The sequence below is a fragment of the Sceloporus undulatus genome, chromosome 3 (assembly GCF_019175285.1).
Source record: "Sceloporus undulatus isolate JIND9_A2432 ecotype Alabama chromosome 3, SceUnd_v1.1, whole genome shotgun sequence".
In the NCBI taxonomy this organism is placed as follows: domain Eukaryota; kingdom Metazoa; phylum Chordata; class Lepidosauria; order Squamata; family Phrynosomatidae; genus Sceloporus; species Sceloporus undulatus.
In genome coordinates, this window is record NC_056524.1 from 218,375,551 (window position 1) to 218,390,497 (window position 14,947).

Sequence of the window (14,947 nt, forward strand, 5' to 3'; positions counted from 1 at the left end):
TGCAATATGGCCGCTTCGTGTGGCGTTTTGGGGGGGGGGGTGTTGGTACCTGGTTACCTCCGGGAGCAGGCCTTCCTGCCCCGCAAACTGTGAAAACAAAGGGCCTTTGCTTTGGCTTCCCGCGTTTAAGGTTTTTTTTTCATACAAAGTAGCGTTTTAGCACAGTCCAGGCGTCCTCCTTTTCCAGGACACGTCCTCCGTAGGGTTGCCATAATTGTCCACTTTTAAGGCCCTTCTGTCAGGAGGGGTTTCAAAATGCCCTCCATTTTGAGCACAATAAGAAGCAGGAATTCATATTTCTGTATTGGTATTTTTAGCTCAGGGCGTCCATAGATCCTCCTTTTCCAAGACATGCCCTCCATTTCAGCCTTCTGTCCAGGAGGCATTCCCTAATGTCCTCCATTTTGAGCAGGACTAAGCATGAATTTACATTTGTATTAGTGTTTTTGGCTCAGGGTGACCAAACCCCCTTTTCCAGGACATGTCTTACATTCCAGGCTTCTGTTATTTTTAAATGTCCTGCATGTTTTCCCTGATGTCCTGAACCTGGCAGTGCCTTGTCCTCCTTTGCCATTAGGACATCTGGTCACCCTGCTTTCACACTGCAGAAATAATGCAATCTGACACCACTTTAACTGCCATGGCTGGATGCTAGGGAATAACAGGATAGTTTTGTAGTTTTGTGATATATGTACCTTTCTCTTTTATAAACTGTAAGCCACTCTGAGTCCGAGTTTTGGGGAAAAAGCGAGATACAAATAAATATAATACTCTTGTCAGAGAGCTCTGGTGCCACAACAAACTACAGTTCCCAGGATCCCATAGGATAGTGCCATGATAGCTAAAGTGTCAAACCGCATTGTTTCTGCAGTCCCAATGCACCCCAAGTCGTTTCTGACTTATGGCAACCCTAAGGCAAACCTGCCATGGTCTTTTCTCGGCAAGATTTGTTCAGAGGGCGTTTGCCTTGTCCTTTCTGTGAGGTTGAGAGAGTATGAGTTGCCCAGCATCAGCTGGCAGTTTTCCATGTCCAAGTGGAGATTTGGTCTCTAGAGTCTTGGCCCACTGCTCAAACCACTACACATGGCTGGATCCTATCTACTCAATTAATTGCAAGTACCCGCGGCCGTTTTTGAGCTCCCCCACCATATGCGGCGACTGCAGATTCTCCATTCCGGCTCAGAAGTTTCAGCACCTGCCCTATAAGACGACCCCCAACTTTTGAAAAGATTTTCCTGGGTTAAAAAGTAGTCTTATACGCCAGAAAATACAGTAAATACAACAAAATCAGAAAATACGTTGATGACATTCAGTGAGATGCTGTTTTTCTCACTTACATGATTTTAATTTTTTTATCATCATTGCCTGATGAAGAAGCTTGTGGGCTGTGAAAGCTATTCATATGTTTTTCTCACAAGCAAGTGTAAAACAGAATAACCTTTTTCTTGCAGATCAGAGATATATTTGCTCAAGGTCTTTAGTTTGACAGTTGCTTAGGGCAGTTGGGTAGAAGGCAGACTATATTTTACCCTGAGATAAAACCATGGGTGTCAGTAGAAGCACTCCAGTTTTCATTTTTTTACAACTGTTTTTTGTGACATTTCAGATCTTGAAAGAGTACAAATTTTTGTGATGGAAGTGTTGGTCTAATAAAGGAATGTTCCACCCAGATTTGCTTTGTGTTGTGAATTTTTCCGATGCTTTTGTGTGTTACTTGAAGGGCAGAGTCTAGGGGTGGACTGAAAACTCAAACATGTTCACCTCCCCTATTAATGTATTAACCATTACAACCAAGAGCTATTCCAAGGATAAATGGCACTAAGCAAAAAGGGAAAAAATTAGTCTTTCAGCTGTAACTAGAAAGATTGTCTGGACACTAGTCTAACCCTTAAAAACAACAGTGTAAATCTAGCATACTAGGTTACGAGAAGTGGTCTTGTTAGTTTCCTCTGAGCATGTCTACAATAATTGCTAGTTTGCATTCTGTTAACTTTCTGATTGCTTGCTTTACCACATCAACTCTATCTTACCACAGTTTTTCCATTTCTTTTTCTTTCTTCCATTAGACTACGCATTTGATTATAAACACTTTTTGGAAGTAAAGCTATCTCATGTCCCCAGATGGATTTCAATTACACATTCAAAGGAACTGTGATAGCAGTTCACCAATGGTGGGGTCTCCTTCTCTGGATGTCTTCAAAAAGAGGCTGGACAACTAGCTGCTGGGGGATGCTCTACCTGGAAATCCTACATTGAGCAGGAGGTTGGATGGGTACCATTCCAAATCTATGGTTTCCCACAATTCTGCTTGTCTCAGTAAAGCTGCTGCATGGGCCTTGTTGCTGCTCATGCATCAAGTTTACCTGCTATCTGATGATGCAAAGGCTTTTTAATGTGAAACCAGGCACAAAATGTGCAGTTCCAGAACAACATTTGTGCGATTCAGAATTCAAACAATGCAAGCACTGCACTGTTAGTTGATGCTGAAAACAGTTGGCAAGAATGTGATAAACAGAGTGGAGTCCAGACTTCTCTAGAATCTGTTGGTTGGATGGTGAACCAGAAAGAGGAATAGCCATAAGTTGTCTCTCCCTCCTCCTCCTCCATCGTCTTGTTCTACCTCCATCACCAAACCTTTCTACCCTTTATGAGTGAAATGGCAGCATCTTTTGTATTTTCTGAACACATATTAGGTGTAACAAAAATACAGAACAAACTATCATAAACAAACACACAGGTCAATTTAGCCTGAAGAATTCCCAATGCTGGCCTCGTGTGATTCTCCTCAATAAGTGCTCTATTTTCTTATTTAAAGAGCAAACGTGCTATTCTGGCAAAAGCTTCCCACAGCCAATGCAGAGTTGCTTTTCTGGCTCCTCAGCCCATTCTATCTGAATTCAGCAGGCAAAGCAGGACTCCATTGCACCCTAGGCGGTGGCCTCAGGCTAAAATCTTTGGCTTATGCTGAAAGGCTGATACCTTTGTCAAGATGCCTGCCTTAACAATGCCTGCAGAGTGGGGGAACCAAACTCCCTTAAGAGTGCTGTATTATGTTTTTGCTTCTCAGTCAAGGATTTTAAATAACTCTCACTCAAAATAAAGTTGTAGGGATGCTGGGGTTTTGTTTTTTGTTTTAGTTCCTGATGGCTCTTGTGTGAAGCATCTTGATTTCCCCTCCTATAGAATCATAGAATTGGAAAAGACCACAAGGACCATCCAGTCCAATCCCCTGCCATGCAGGAACTCTCAATCAAAGCATCCCCGACACATGGCCATCCAGGCTCTGTTTAAAGACCTCCAAAGAGGTAGACTCCAAGGGAGTGTCTTCAACTGTCAAACAGCCCTTACTGTCAGAAAGTTCTTCCTAATGTTGAGGTGTAATCTCTTTTCCTGTAGCTTGCATCCATTGTTTCAGGTCCTGTTCTCTGGAGCAGCAGAAAACAAGCTTGTTCCCTCCTCAATATGACATCCCTTCAAATATTTAAACAGGGCTATCATATCACCTCTTAACCTTCTGCAGGCTAAACATCCCCAGCTCCATAAGGCTAATGCAATTATAGGCTGCATCAATAGAAATATAGTGTCTAGATCAAGGGAAATAATAGTGCCACTCCATTCTGCTCTGGTAAGGCCCCACCTGGAATATTGTGTCCAGTTCTGGGCCCCACAATTTAAAAAAGGATGTGGAGAAACTGGAGCATTTCCAAAGGAGGGCGACTAAAATGGTGAAGGGTCTGGAAACCATGCCCTATGAGGAATGACTTAGGGAGCTTGGAGAAGAGAAGGTTAAGAGGTGATATGATAGCCCTGTTTAAATATTTGAAGGGATGTCATATTGAGGAGGGAACAAGCTTGTTTTCTGCTGCTCCAGAGAACAGGAACCGGAAAAATGGATGCAAGCTCCAGGAAAAGAGATTCCACCTCAGCATTAGGAAGAACTTCCTGACAGTAAGGGCTGTTCAACAGTGGAACACACTCCCTTGGAGTGTGGTGGAGTCTCCTCCTTTGGAGGTCTTTAAGCAGAGGCTGGATGGCCATCTGTCGGGGATGCTTTGATTTAGATTTCTTGCATGGCTGGGGGTTAGACTGGATGGCCCTAGCGGTCTCTTCCAACTCTATGATTCTATTATTATTCTGTGATTCTATGGCGGGTTACAAACCGCCGGGTTGCGGCGGTCTCCCACCACTGCCGCTTGCAGCGTCCGGGAGCCGCAGCTGCCACACCACGGGGCTCCCAGATGCTCCGAGGGTCCGCACTCCTTCCTGTGCCCCGGAAGTGGCACCGCAAAGCGCAAGGCGCGCTTTCGTGGCGTCACTTCCACCGTAACACGTCTGGATGCTATGCGTCCAAGACGTCAAAATGGCGGCGGCCATGTGGAACAACCACCGCCATTTTGTGCACGCGGAGCGCGTACTAGGGTTAGGGGGTGCGGAAGCACCGCCCCTTCCTAACCCTAGTACGCACTCTGCGTGTACTTTCTGGCGGTTTGTAACCTGCCTCTGATTACTATTCCTCATAGGGCATGGTTTCCAGACCATTTTAGTTGCCCTCCTTTGGACATGCTCCAGTTTCTCAACACCCTTTTTTGATTATAGGCCCAGAACTGGACACAGTATTCCAGGTGGGGCTTGACCAAAGCAAAATAGAGTGGTACTATTACTTCCCTTGATCTTGACATTATACCTCTATTGATGCAGCCTAAAATCACATTGGCATTTTTAGCTGCCACCAACGCACTGTTGACTCATGTTCAACTTATGGTCTACTTGGACTCCTAGATCCCTTTCACACGTAGTTTCATTCAGGCAGGTGTCCCCCATCCTATATCTGTGCATTTCATTTATGCATCTCTAACGCAAGAACTCTTATGTTAGAGCTTTACTCTTGTGTTAGAACTTTTCGGGTTCAACATGACAGAATGGAAACAAACTTTTAAGTATGCCACTAAAGATCACAGAACAACAATGCAAAACAACAAAACGTGCCAGTACACAAGAAGACTGCACAAGTGCGTTGAAATGGCACCAGCTACCTGTGCAAGTTACAATCCCATAACAGTGTACAACTGCTTTCCTGTATTTCTGTGAGAATAGTGATTGCTATTCACAATGCAGGCATACAGTAATGGGCAAAACTGGAACTACAGTGACAAGAAGCAGTGAAAGAAAAGAAAAAAGACAGAACTTCTTCTGTACTACACTGCTAATTATACAGAAGGTACATTATGTAGAAGATAAAACTTCACCAGTTGTGTCTTGATCAGCCTTGGAACTTTATGGGGACTTGAGAGCAGAAATTCAGCCACCCACTCAGCCAATTAGAATTAACAGAAGAGCCCCCAAATATTTCTGGACTGGCTTATAATATTTTGAAATAACACACATTGCCATTTAAGAGAAGGAGGAATTCTAGGGTTTAAAATTATTCAATAGCACCTGTGATATTGGCATAGTATTTCACTGCTGGGAGAATGGTACTTTACTGACATTCATTCTTCTATGCAACTATGAAAGGCAAGACTCTAATAGCTGACTTTAATTTTGTCACCTGTATGACAGTGGCAAGCCCTCTCTGAAGAAACCTGCCATGAAAATCCTGTGATAGGGTTGCCACGAGTCAGAAACTACTTGAAGGCAAGCAATGCACACATAAAATGGAGTGCACTTCTGTGCATGTTTACCCAGAAGTAATTCCCACTGTATTTAATGGTTCTTGCTTCTTAAATGAGTTTAGGATCGCTTTCCACACTTTTCCAGAAACAAATATGATTGAACATAATGAATATTATATCTGAATAAATATTCATACATTTCCACTGTGAAGGCTGACAGTCCATTTCTGGGCACAATTCAAAGTGATGGTTATGACCTATAAAGCCCTATGGTTCAGGCTATCTTCTAGAAAATATCTCCCTGTATGTGCCTGCCCAGGCCATGAGATAATTAGGAAAGCCCCTTCTCTCACTACCACCAGCAATCATGCCACCTTTCAATCTTCTCTTCTCCAGGCTAAATATATCTGTCTCTTTCAGTCATTCCTCTTAAGACTTGGTTTCCAGACTTTTGATCATCTTAGTTGCCCTTCCTTGGGCACGTTCCAATTTGTCAATATCCTTGAATTGTAGTGCCCAGAATTCGGCACAGTAATTCCAGGTGAGGTCTGACCAAAGCAAAATAGAGTGGCATTACTACTTCCCTTGACCCCCTTTATCGTTTTTGATGCAACCTAGAACTGCATTGACCATTTTGGCTACCACATCACATTGTTGACTCATGTTTAGCCTGCTGTCTTCCAAAACCCCTAGATCATTTTCATTTGTACTGCTTTCAAGCCAGATGTTATTCAGCCTGTATTTGTGCATTTCATTTTTAAATATTTTTTCCTAGATGTAGTACCTTATATTTATCAGTGCTGACATTCATTTTGTCAATTTTGTCTCAGTTCTTCAATCTGTTGAAGTCATTTTGAATTCTGATCTTGTTCTCTGGAGTATCAGTTAACCCACCCCCATTTGGTATCATCTGCAAATTTGATAAGATTGCTTTCTATTCCATCTAAATATTTTATAAAAATGTTGAACAACACAGAAACCCAAAATACCCCATTTATCTTCAGGATGAAGAGTAAACTTTGTTAAGCAGCATCCTCTGGGTTCAGCTGCTGAATCAACAGTAGCACTATTTAATCATCTGTTCTATACTTTTTCCTGGCATCAAGCTGTCAAGCCCCAATTTCAGAGAAAAGGCTAGATATAAATAAAGTTAATAATAGTGATGATAGAGGTAATGATGATAATAATTATAATAATAATACTTCCACTCATTTCCACTGCCTAATTCTGGTAGTACTGGATACTGAAGTACCCTGTCGGACATGGGTTCCAAAAAGGGCTGAGGAAGAACATCCTTTGTTTAAAGTGTAATATTTCACAGCTAATTTTACACCTTATAGCCCTCTGATAATTTCTCTCTTTGCTTGAGATCTCTGGAGCCTTTTCTGCTTTTTCTCTTATTGCCTTTTCTCTTACTTCTCTTACTATAAAGTGAGATGCCAGTAGGATGATTTCATGGGAAGTTCTCTGATGAGCACTAGGAGCATCCAATTAAATCCAAGAAACTGGAGACATGTCTCAAGATGCTCCAAAGATGTTTCTTCTGTTAATAAAAAAAAGCCTAGTGTGACTTAACCTGTGTGAATTCTGTAAGGCCCTCTTCTGGGGATTATATAAAATATTAAAAGTCTGAGGTAAATATTAATAAAACAACCATTGTTTGAGCATAATAAGACTTCTCACTTCCCAAGAGTATTGGTTTCCTATAGACCATTCTTTTAGTGGCTTATAAATGTCTTCACACCTATTCACTTTCTATTTATTGTGTTTATACTTCTTCTTCATGCTTCTATTTCCAAGTCTCTCCATTCTTCTGTAACTAATTCTCTGGTATAAAACAAAAGATTACATTTTCAGCACAGTTGCATCCTCTTTTGCCTTTCCACTCCATATTCATTGGCTGGCTCTCCCTCTATGTTTCTGGTATTGTATTAAGTGTTTATTAAAAATTACTTCTTTATCCTCACCTTTGGAATTGAGCATCACCTCTGGCTTCCATTCCTCTTTACTCACATCCCCAGTTCTTTCTTTAGACTGTGTGAAACTATGAACTAACCTGTATCATCCAGGCAATTAGATTAAAATAATCTACTGGATGAATGGTGGCAAAAGTATCTAGTCAGTATGTTTGTTTATATTTTAGACAGTTTTAGCTATCGCCCTGCTACATACTGCTGAATGCTATGTATTTTAGTAAGCATGAATGAGAAATGAGTTATTCCAATGATTGTACTGACTACCTAACTACTGGTAGTTAGATTGGTAACTACTGGTAGTTAGTAAACTGGTAACTGCCTCAAGAAACCTTATTCTGAACATTTCCTCATCCCTCTCAATAATTGCAATTTATTTCTATGGCATGTCTGCTGTGCACCTTCAAGTCATTTCTGACTTATGGCAAACCTATTATGGGGATTTTGTGGCAAGATTTGTTCAGAGGAGATTTTGCCATTGCCTTCTGAGAGTGTGATTTGCCCAAGGTCACATGCACAATGTACAGTATAATATTCAACACATAATGTATTTTAGCATTTAACTTATGCTGAAAAATATGGGTTCTGTACTATAATAGGATTCACTCTCCTTATATGATGCAAATTTAAAAATCTCACTTTGCTGCTAAAGATGGAAAAGGTATAATGTTAAAATCATAAATGACATTTTTAATATATATATATATATATATATATATATATATATATATATATTTATAACTAAAGAAACACAAAAGCTCTGAAACTAAATGCTAAATCCAGGGGATTTAGGGGGCTATGTGCCATTTAAAGTATATGTCTCACCATCAGAATCAGGAGTAAGAACAATCGTTATCCCACTCCACAATTAGTACTGACGGTGCTATGCTGTCAAATGCCCTTGAGCTCTACTGAGCATGCTCCCCTTTTCTGGTCTGTTCACTGCATTTTATTCTTTAGCTGTCATCTGTCCTCTCTAGTGCCTCTGTGTGCCGATAGAAGAGAGGAGAGTAAAAAGAGAATCTGCGTTATTTCTTCTTTACCTATCCTAAACTGACAACATTTAGCTCTGTATTTTCTGGTTTCCCAGTATCTTTGGCTTCACAGCCAGGTATCCCCAATTCTGCCTGTTTCCTTTGAAAGACAGAAATGGATACACTGCTGAACACTGAAGAGCAGATTTCTACTCTATAACATCTCTTGTCCTTGGAATATTTTTGAGGGATCACTTCTTCAGCATCTTCTAAACAAGAGGTAAATCTTCTTTACTTCTTTTTGCCTTTTGCTTGATACAATCAATCTCAGCTGACTATTTGAGCAAAAGCTTTCTGTTTCCATTAACAAAAATGTATCACATTTTTACAGGCATGTGACTTTAAAGCTATGATATTTTCAAACCATGCCTAGATTTCCCAGGAAAATGTCACAGAGCAACTTTGAGTGCCCCAGATTCAGTAATACTGCAGTAACCAGCCAATAGTACAACCAAGAAGCCTGTAACACATACATTAGAAAGAGTACTACTTCTCTCTGCTTTGCTGAGGATCCATGGTCTATGGGTGCATCTCACTCATCTGTTTTTTTATTTTTTTTTATTTGCTGTTCCCACTGTCCTAACTTCTAATACCTTAGTATTTTTCTATAATTTAATTAGAAAATGCTGTGTCTTAAGATATACGTGTATGGATTACACAGTTAGGGAGGTAAGGTCAGGGAATAGACTGAGATTAAATCCATAATTCTATAAGGAAACTATAGTAAAATTGGCATTTTAACTATTTTAATTAAAAGCAATGGTACAATGTTCCCCAATAGGAAGAAAATTAATTCTTGTTGGTCTTATATGTTTTAGGCTTGACCTTATAAACTGGGGAGAAAAGAAGACTAAACACACTAGCATATGTGCCCTTGGAACATTACAACCTGTGGGATTGTACTTACATTGTACTAACATTCAAAATTAAGACAGAATATATTGATTTAACAGCAGCATGAAAAAAAAATCAATAGGTGGAGAGAAAATAGAAATGGGGATGATTTCTATGTGTGGAATCCTACAGATTTTAGTTGCTGCAAAGACAGCTATGTTAGCAATATCGCATGCACTCACAGTAGTAGGGAGTATCAGTGCTACTGGAAATAAATTTTCTTTCGACAGAGTACAGATTTTAAGATGTATGTAACTTATCACTAAGTGCTAGCAATGTGAACTGTGTGTTACTTATCAAGGGGGGCCATGATTATGAATAGCAATTATTGAAATAAAACAGTGAGAAAGGGCTGTTTTTCATGTCCCTGCTGTGGGACTTCCAAGAAAAGACCCACAGGTGATGAATTACATAGGCATTTGGTGTACTGAATGAGATAGGCATTTGCTGAATTAGACAGGCATTTTGTGTAGCTCCTCTTATGTGCAGAATACTCAAACTATACTCATGGTAGCTATATAATGCTCATATATGCTGCTTTGTGTCCATCTTAAGTACAGTTATTCACATCTCCAGGGCTAAACTCTGTTGAAACATCTTCACTGACACAGCAAATCTGGTTGTGACATATAGACATTGTAAATTTACATTCTGTTTAGTGGAATCTATTAATATTCTAATGGATTAAAGGAGCCCTTCAGGATAAACCACTTCTTCAACTGCAACAGTATACCTGTAATTTAAACAGGTAAATATCAAACATAAATTTTAAAATAATGAACAATAGTAAATGTATTAATAATTATAGTGTAGCATAATAATCTGTCACAACTGGTTTTCTGTAATTTTCATTGGTATTAAGATTTGGATTCCTCTCAAAGCAACTTCAGTTTGCATACTATACAATATAAACAAAAAATTAGAATTGGGTTTAAGCTTACGCCAGTATTTTTCACAGTCAAGAATTACCTCAATGATTTCCTAACTGCTGAATTGGTTATATTTTGTTTTCCTTTTTTTTATCAGCCCTGGTTATCTTACAGAAATGGATACTTCACCTTCCAAACAATATCCAGTGAAAAAACGAGTGAAAATTCATCCCCACACTGTGACAGTGAAATATACTTCTCACTATCCACAGCCTGGGGAAGAGGAATATGAAGAAATTAACGAAGACAATGAGACTTTTGTAGAAGATAATCCAAAGAGAAGATTGCTGAGTGATGGTCAACGGAAAGGAAGGTCTTTCTTTGGAACTATTGACATACCATCGCCAACAGAACAAAAGCTGGAGACCCACAAGAGTGAACAAGGCCAAGTTTTTGTGGACGGAAGCATTTTTCAGTCTCGAAAGACTTGGGCTATTCTTTTAGGATCTGCTTTGGCTCATGGATGTGTAGCTCTGATAACCAGACTTGCTTCTGATCGTTCCAAAGTGCCATCTCTAGAACTGATCTTCATCCGTTCTGTTTTACAAGTGTTTTCTGTCTTAGTTGTGTGCTACTACCATGAGGATCCTTTTGGACCAAAAGGCCACCGACTACGACTATTCTTCTATGGAGTATGCAATGTTATATCTATTACATGTGCTTACACCTCCTTTGCAATAGTACCACCAAGCAATGGGACGACTATGTGGAGAGCTACCACTACTGTCTTCAGTGCCATTTTGGCATTTTTACTAGTAGATGAGCGAATGGCTTATATTGATGCAATAACTGTAGCTGGTAGTATTATTGGTGTTTGTCTGGTCATGATCCCCAATATTATTGATGAAGAAAATTCTCTCTTGAACACCTGGAAGGAGGCCTTTGGTTATACCATGACAGTTATGGCAGGCTTAACCACAGCTCTCTCCATGATAGTGTACAGGTCCATTAAGGACAATGTGAGCATGTGGACAGCACTTTTCACCTTTGGTTGGACCGGAACAGTATGGGGCATCTCCACTATGTTTTTCCTTCAAGAGCCAATAATTCCACTGAATAGAGAAAGTTGGAGCTATCTTCTAGGTATCTGTGTATGTTCTACAGTGGCTTTTCTGGGTGTTTATTACGCCTTGAGCAAATTCCATCCAGCTTTGGTCAGCACAGTGCAGCATCTGGAGATTGTGATAGCTATGATCCTTCAGCTTCTTGTGTTACGCATCTTCCCCACTGTTTACGATATGGTTGGAGGAGCTATCATCATCATTAGTGTCTTTTTTCTTGCATGGTATAAACTCTCGTGGAGGAAAAAGCATGATTATCAGGAGATACTGGATTCTTCCATTAAATGAATGCAGAATGGTTCTATTCTATTTACTGCCCTGTATAACTTATATACATTTATGTATGTCTTTTGTATCGTGTTGTTGATAGCATACTGCCATTTCCTGTTCTAATATAGGAGAACTGCCTCAGTACAACTCAGTGGAGTTACACCAGAAATGTCTGTTTTAGAATCTATATGTGAGAATTATTTTAAAATGTGAAAACTATGAAAATTATATTTTATTCTTATATAGAATCATAGAATTATATAGCATACAGTAAGTGCCAATATAGACAATCCTGTCCTAGAGACTATCTCACTGCATTCTAATAGGCATACTCCTGAGGAAGTTCCTATATCAGACTTGATAGTGTCTGTGTGGAGTAGCCTTTTGCAGTGTTCATGGTAGGACAGTCTATGGAAGGAAATATCAGCAAGTACTTACCTTTTTAGAGCAAAGCTTTTACAGAGTTCATAGTTGTACCTATTTAGAGTATCTAGTGCATGAATGGATGACTCCTGCAGATCTCATCGGGCAAGTCTACTTGCAGTTCCTCCTTTGATCAGACCTCTGTGGGATGAACAGACTGATACTTGACTTGACAATTTGAAGATTTACTGGAAGCCCTCTATAAAAGATTGTAATTGCAGAAAGAAACTCTGCAAATTAGAGTTCATATTAACTCTAAATGATTGTTGTTCATGGAAAACATATATCCTATTTGTTTGTAGTACATGTATGTGCTTATGATAATACTCATAACCATGCTTTATCTCTGGTGCACATTTCTGATACAGACTTTTCAAGCCGCAAGGCCTTACTCTTCCATCTCTCAGAAGTATACTAATCATTGCTGACTATAGCAATTTAATTCCATGTACATATTTTTGCAAGAGTAAGCAGCAGAAACAGATACAGTCACATGTCCCTTTGAAAAATACATTCACCCATATATCCTCATTGACAGATGGTTACCTGTGTTGCCAAAAGCAAATATTAATTCTATAGAAGTGCCATTGACAGAAATAGGGAGCATCCATTAAATGATGTGGATCTGATTTCTAGAATAAAGGATGGCTCTTTTAAATATTATTTCCATCTTATTATTTACTTGACATGGCACTGAATCTAGCTTTCTACTTACAGAAACTTTTATTTTCCCCCCCCCCCTCCTGTATCCTAAAAATTAAAGCTGAGGCTTTCTCAGATTTCCAGAGCTAACTTTTTTGGAGATGCACATGAGGAACTGCAATGGTAAAAAGGTTCTGGTTCTGGTTCTGCTGCCCTGTCAGCAAAAGTCCACTGTTAGATCCTTCCCATGAAACTAGGCAATGGAGTATGATGTATAAATGCTAAATCATACAATTTTACTTTCACCGTAAATAAAAATAAGAACATTTTATATGCAGAAGCTGAGCCCTGCAATCATGACTGCTGGGTTAACGTCACTGACATGTTTGATTAGCTATAGGACCTATGTGCAATTCTTCACTGTGCCAGTGAATGAAACAGGAGCCAGAATGTATTTAAAATAGCGGTGTTTTTTTTCTCCCAACATAAGCTGTGCAAGTAGATGGGATTACTTATTTATTTGGCTTATTTTATCCTATTTTCAATCCTGTCCAGGTACTAAAGTAGGGTATAGTTCAAACATTTGCAAATACAAACAAATTTACAATCAGAGACACAAAATCAAAATGCCAGCAATAAAACCACCAATAAAATACTAGTCTTAAAAGGCCTATTTAAAAATAAAAACCTTGACAACAGGATCAAACTCCTAGATGTACCTGGTCCTGGGAAGTTGATTCCAGATCTTTGGTATTAGCACCAAACAGTTAAGCCAATGATTGCAGCTAACTTAACAAAACAAAAAAACAAACAAAAAAAAACAAAAAAAACAAAAAAACAAAAAGGGGGGGAATGCCACTTATCTTTGTATTGCAAGAGGTGAATGCATGGCAGATGCAGTCCACTGGGCATTGGTCAAGTGGGTATCCTGGGTCCAGAATGTGAAGGGCTTGAAGAGTGTTTACTAATGTCCAGAATATGTCTGGAAAACAAATTGGCAACTGGTCATAAAGGAACAGGTATTAGATGGTGCTTGCACTTAATGTAGATATTAACCTGACTGCTGCATTTTGAAGTTCAGTTGGCCCTCCACATCTGTAGCTTTGACTTTTGCATCTTTGACTTTCGTGGTTTTGATTAATATGTTCATTCTAGAAATCTCTAGGTCCTCCAGCACAACTTTACCAGAAGTTGGCCATAGGGTTATGCTAGAGAACCTAGAAGTTCCTGGAGAAAACACTAGATCCTCCAGTATGATTCTGTTATCAATATTTGGCAGGTGTTGACCACAGAGTTGCACTGGAGAACCTGGAGCTTCCTAGAGGTAAAAGGTAAAAATAATAGTGGTTTTTTATTTGTGTTTTTTCCACATTCATGGGGGCCCCAGCAAATGTGGAGGGACCACTATAACTATACTTTCCATATAGCCCTCAAGATCATATTCCCATATAATGTGCACCAGAAGGGAGACATGCACCAGACTACTCAGTATCAATTATATCCATAGAATTCAGTGGCCAGGAAAGCAGATAGCTGGCAAATCAGCCAAAACTGACAGAAAATTATTCCAAACATAACCCCAATATCCATGATCCCTTAACACACCTAAACTATAGTCCTGATTTTTGTGGGGAGCGATGTGGCCCTGCCTATATATAAAAGGCACTTCTACCATTTAATGCTACTAACCAGGAAATGATCCACCTGTCATGCAATCTGTTGTTGACCTGAGTCAGGAACCCAGAAGAAATTGCACCATCTGTTTCAGATTAAAAATCAAATTAGATGACTGCCATCCACATAATGATAACAAACCACTCCTGAGATCTGATCACTCTCCAATTATGGTTTCCAATCAGTGTTAATAAAGGAGACATTATGTAGTGAGATCTTGTTGCACCTTTGAGACTAACTGAAAGAAAAAAGTTGGCAGCATGAACATTCATAGACTTGAGTCTACTTCCTCAGATACATTTGGCTACAACTTTGAACACAGCTATATTTTTGAATAAAGAAACTCATCTGTTTCCAAAGACAGGAACAGTCCTCTAATACAATATCCTGGAATCTTCTAATAAAATAGGAGTGGAGAGAACAGAGAACAGGACC

The 14,947-nt window shown here is 39.5% G+C and overlaps 1 protein-coding gene across 2 annotated transcripts; it reads left to right on the forward strand.

The window, feature by feature from the left end:
* Positions 1-8,539: 8,539 nt before the first annotated feature.
* SLC35G2 (solute carrier family 35 member G2) lies at positions 8,540-13,117 on the forward strand. Of its 2 annotated transcripts, none has more exons than XM_042459134.1 (2): positions 8,540-8,839; positions 10,540-13,117. In XM_042459134.1, the coding sequence occupies exon 2, from the start codon at positions 10,559-10,561 to the stop codon at positions 11,789-11,791; it is 1,233 nt and encodes a 410-aa protein (XP_042315068.1). In that variant the 5' UTR covers positions 8,540-8,839; positions 10,540-10,558; the 3' UTR covers positions 11,792-13,117. The 2 variants fall into 2 exon arrangements, with proteins under 2 accessions (XP_042315068.1, XP_042315069.1); XM_042459135.1 differs by having other exon boundaries at positions 10,557-13,117.
* Positions 13,118-14,947: the final 1,830 nt, after the last annotated feature.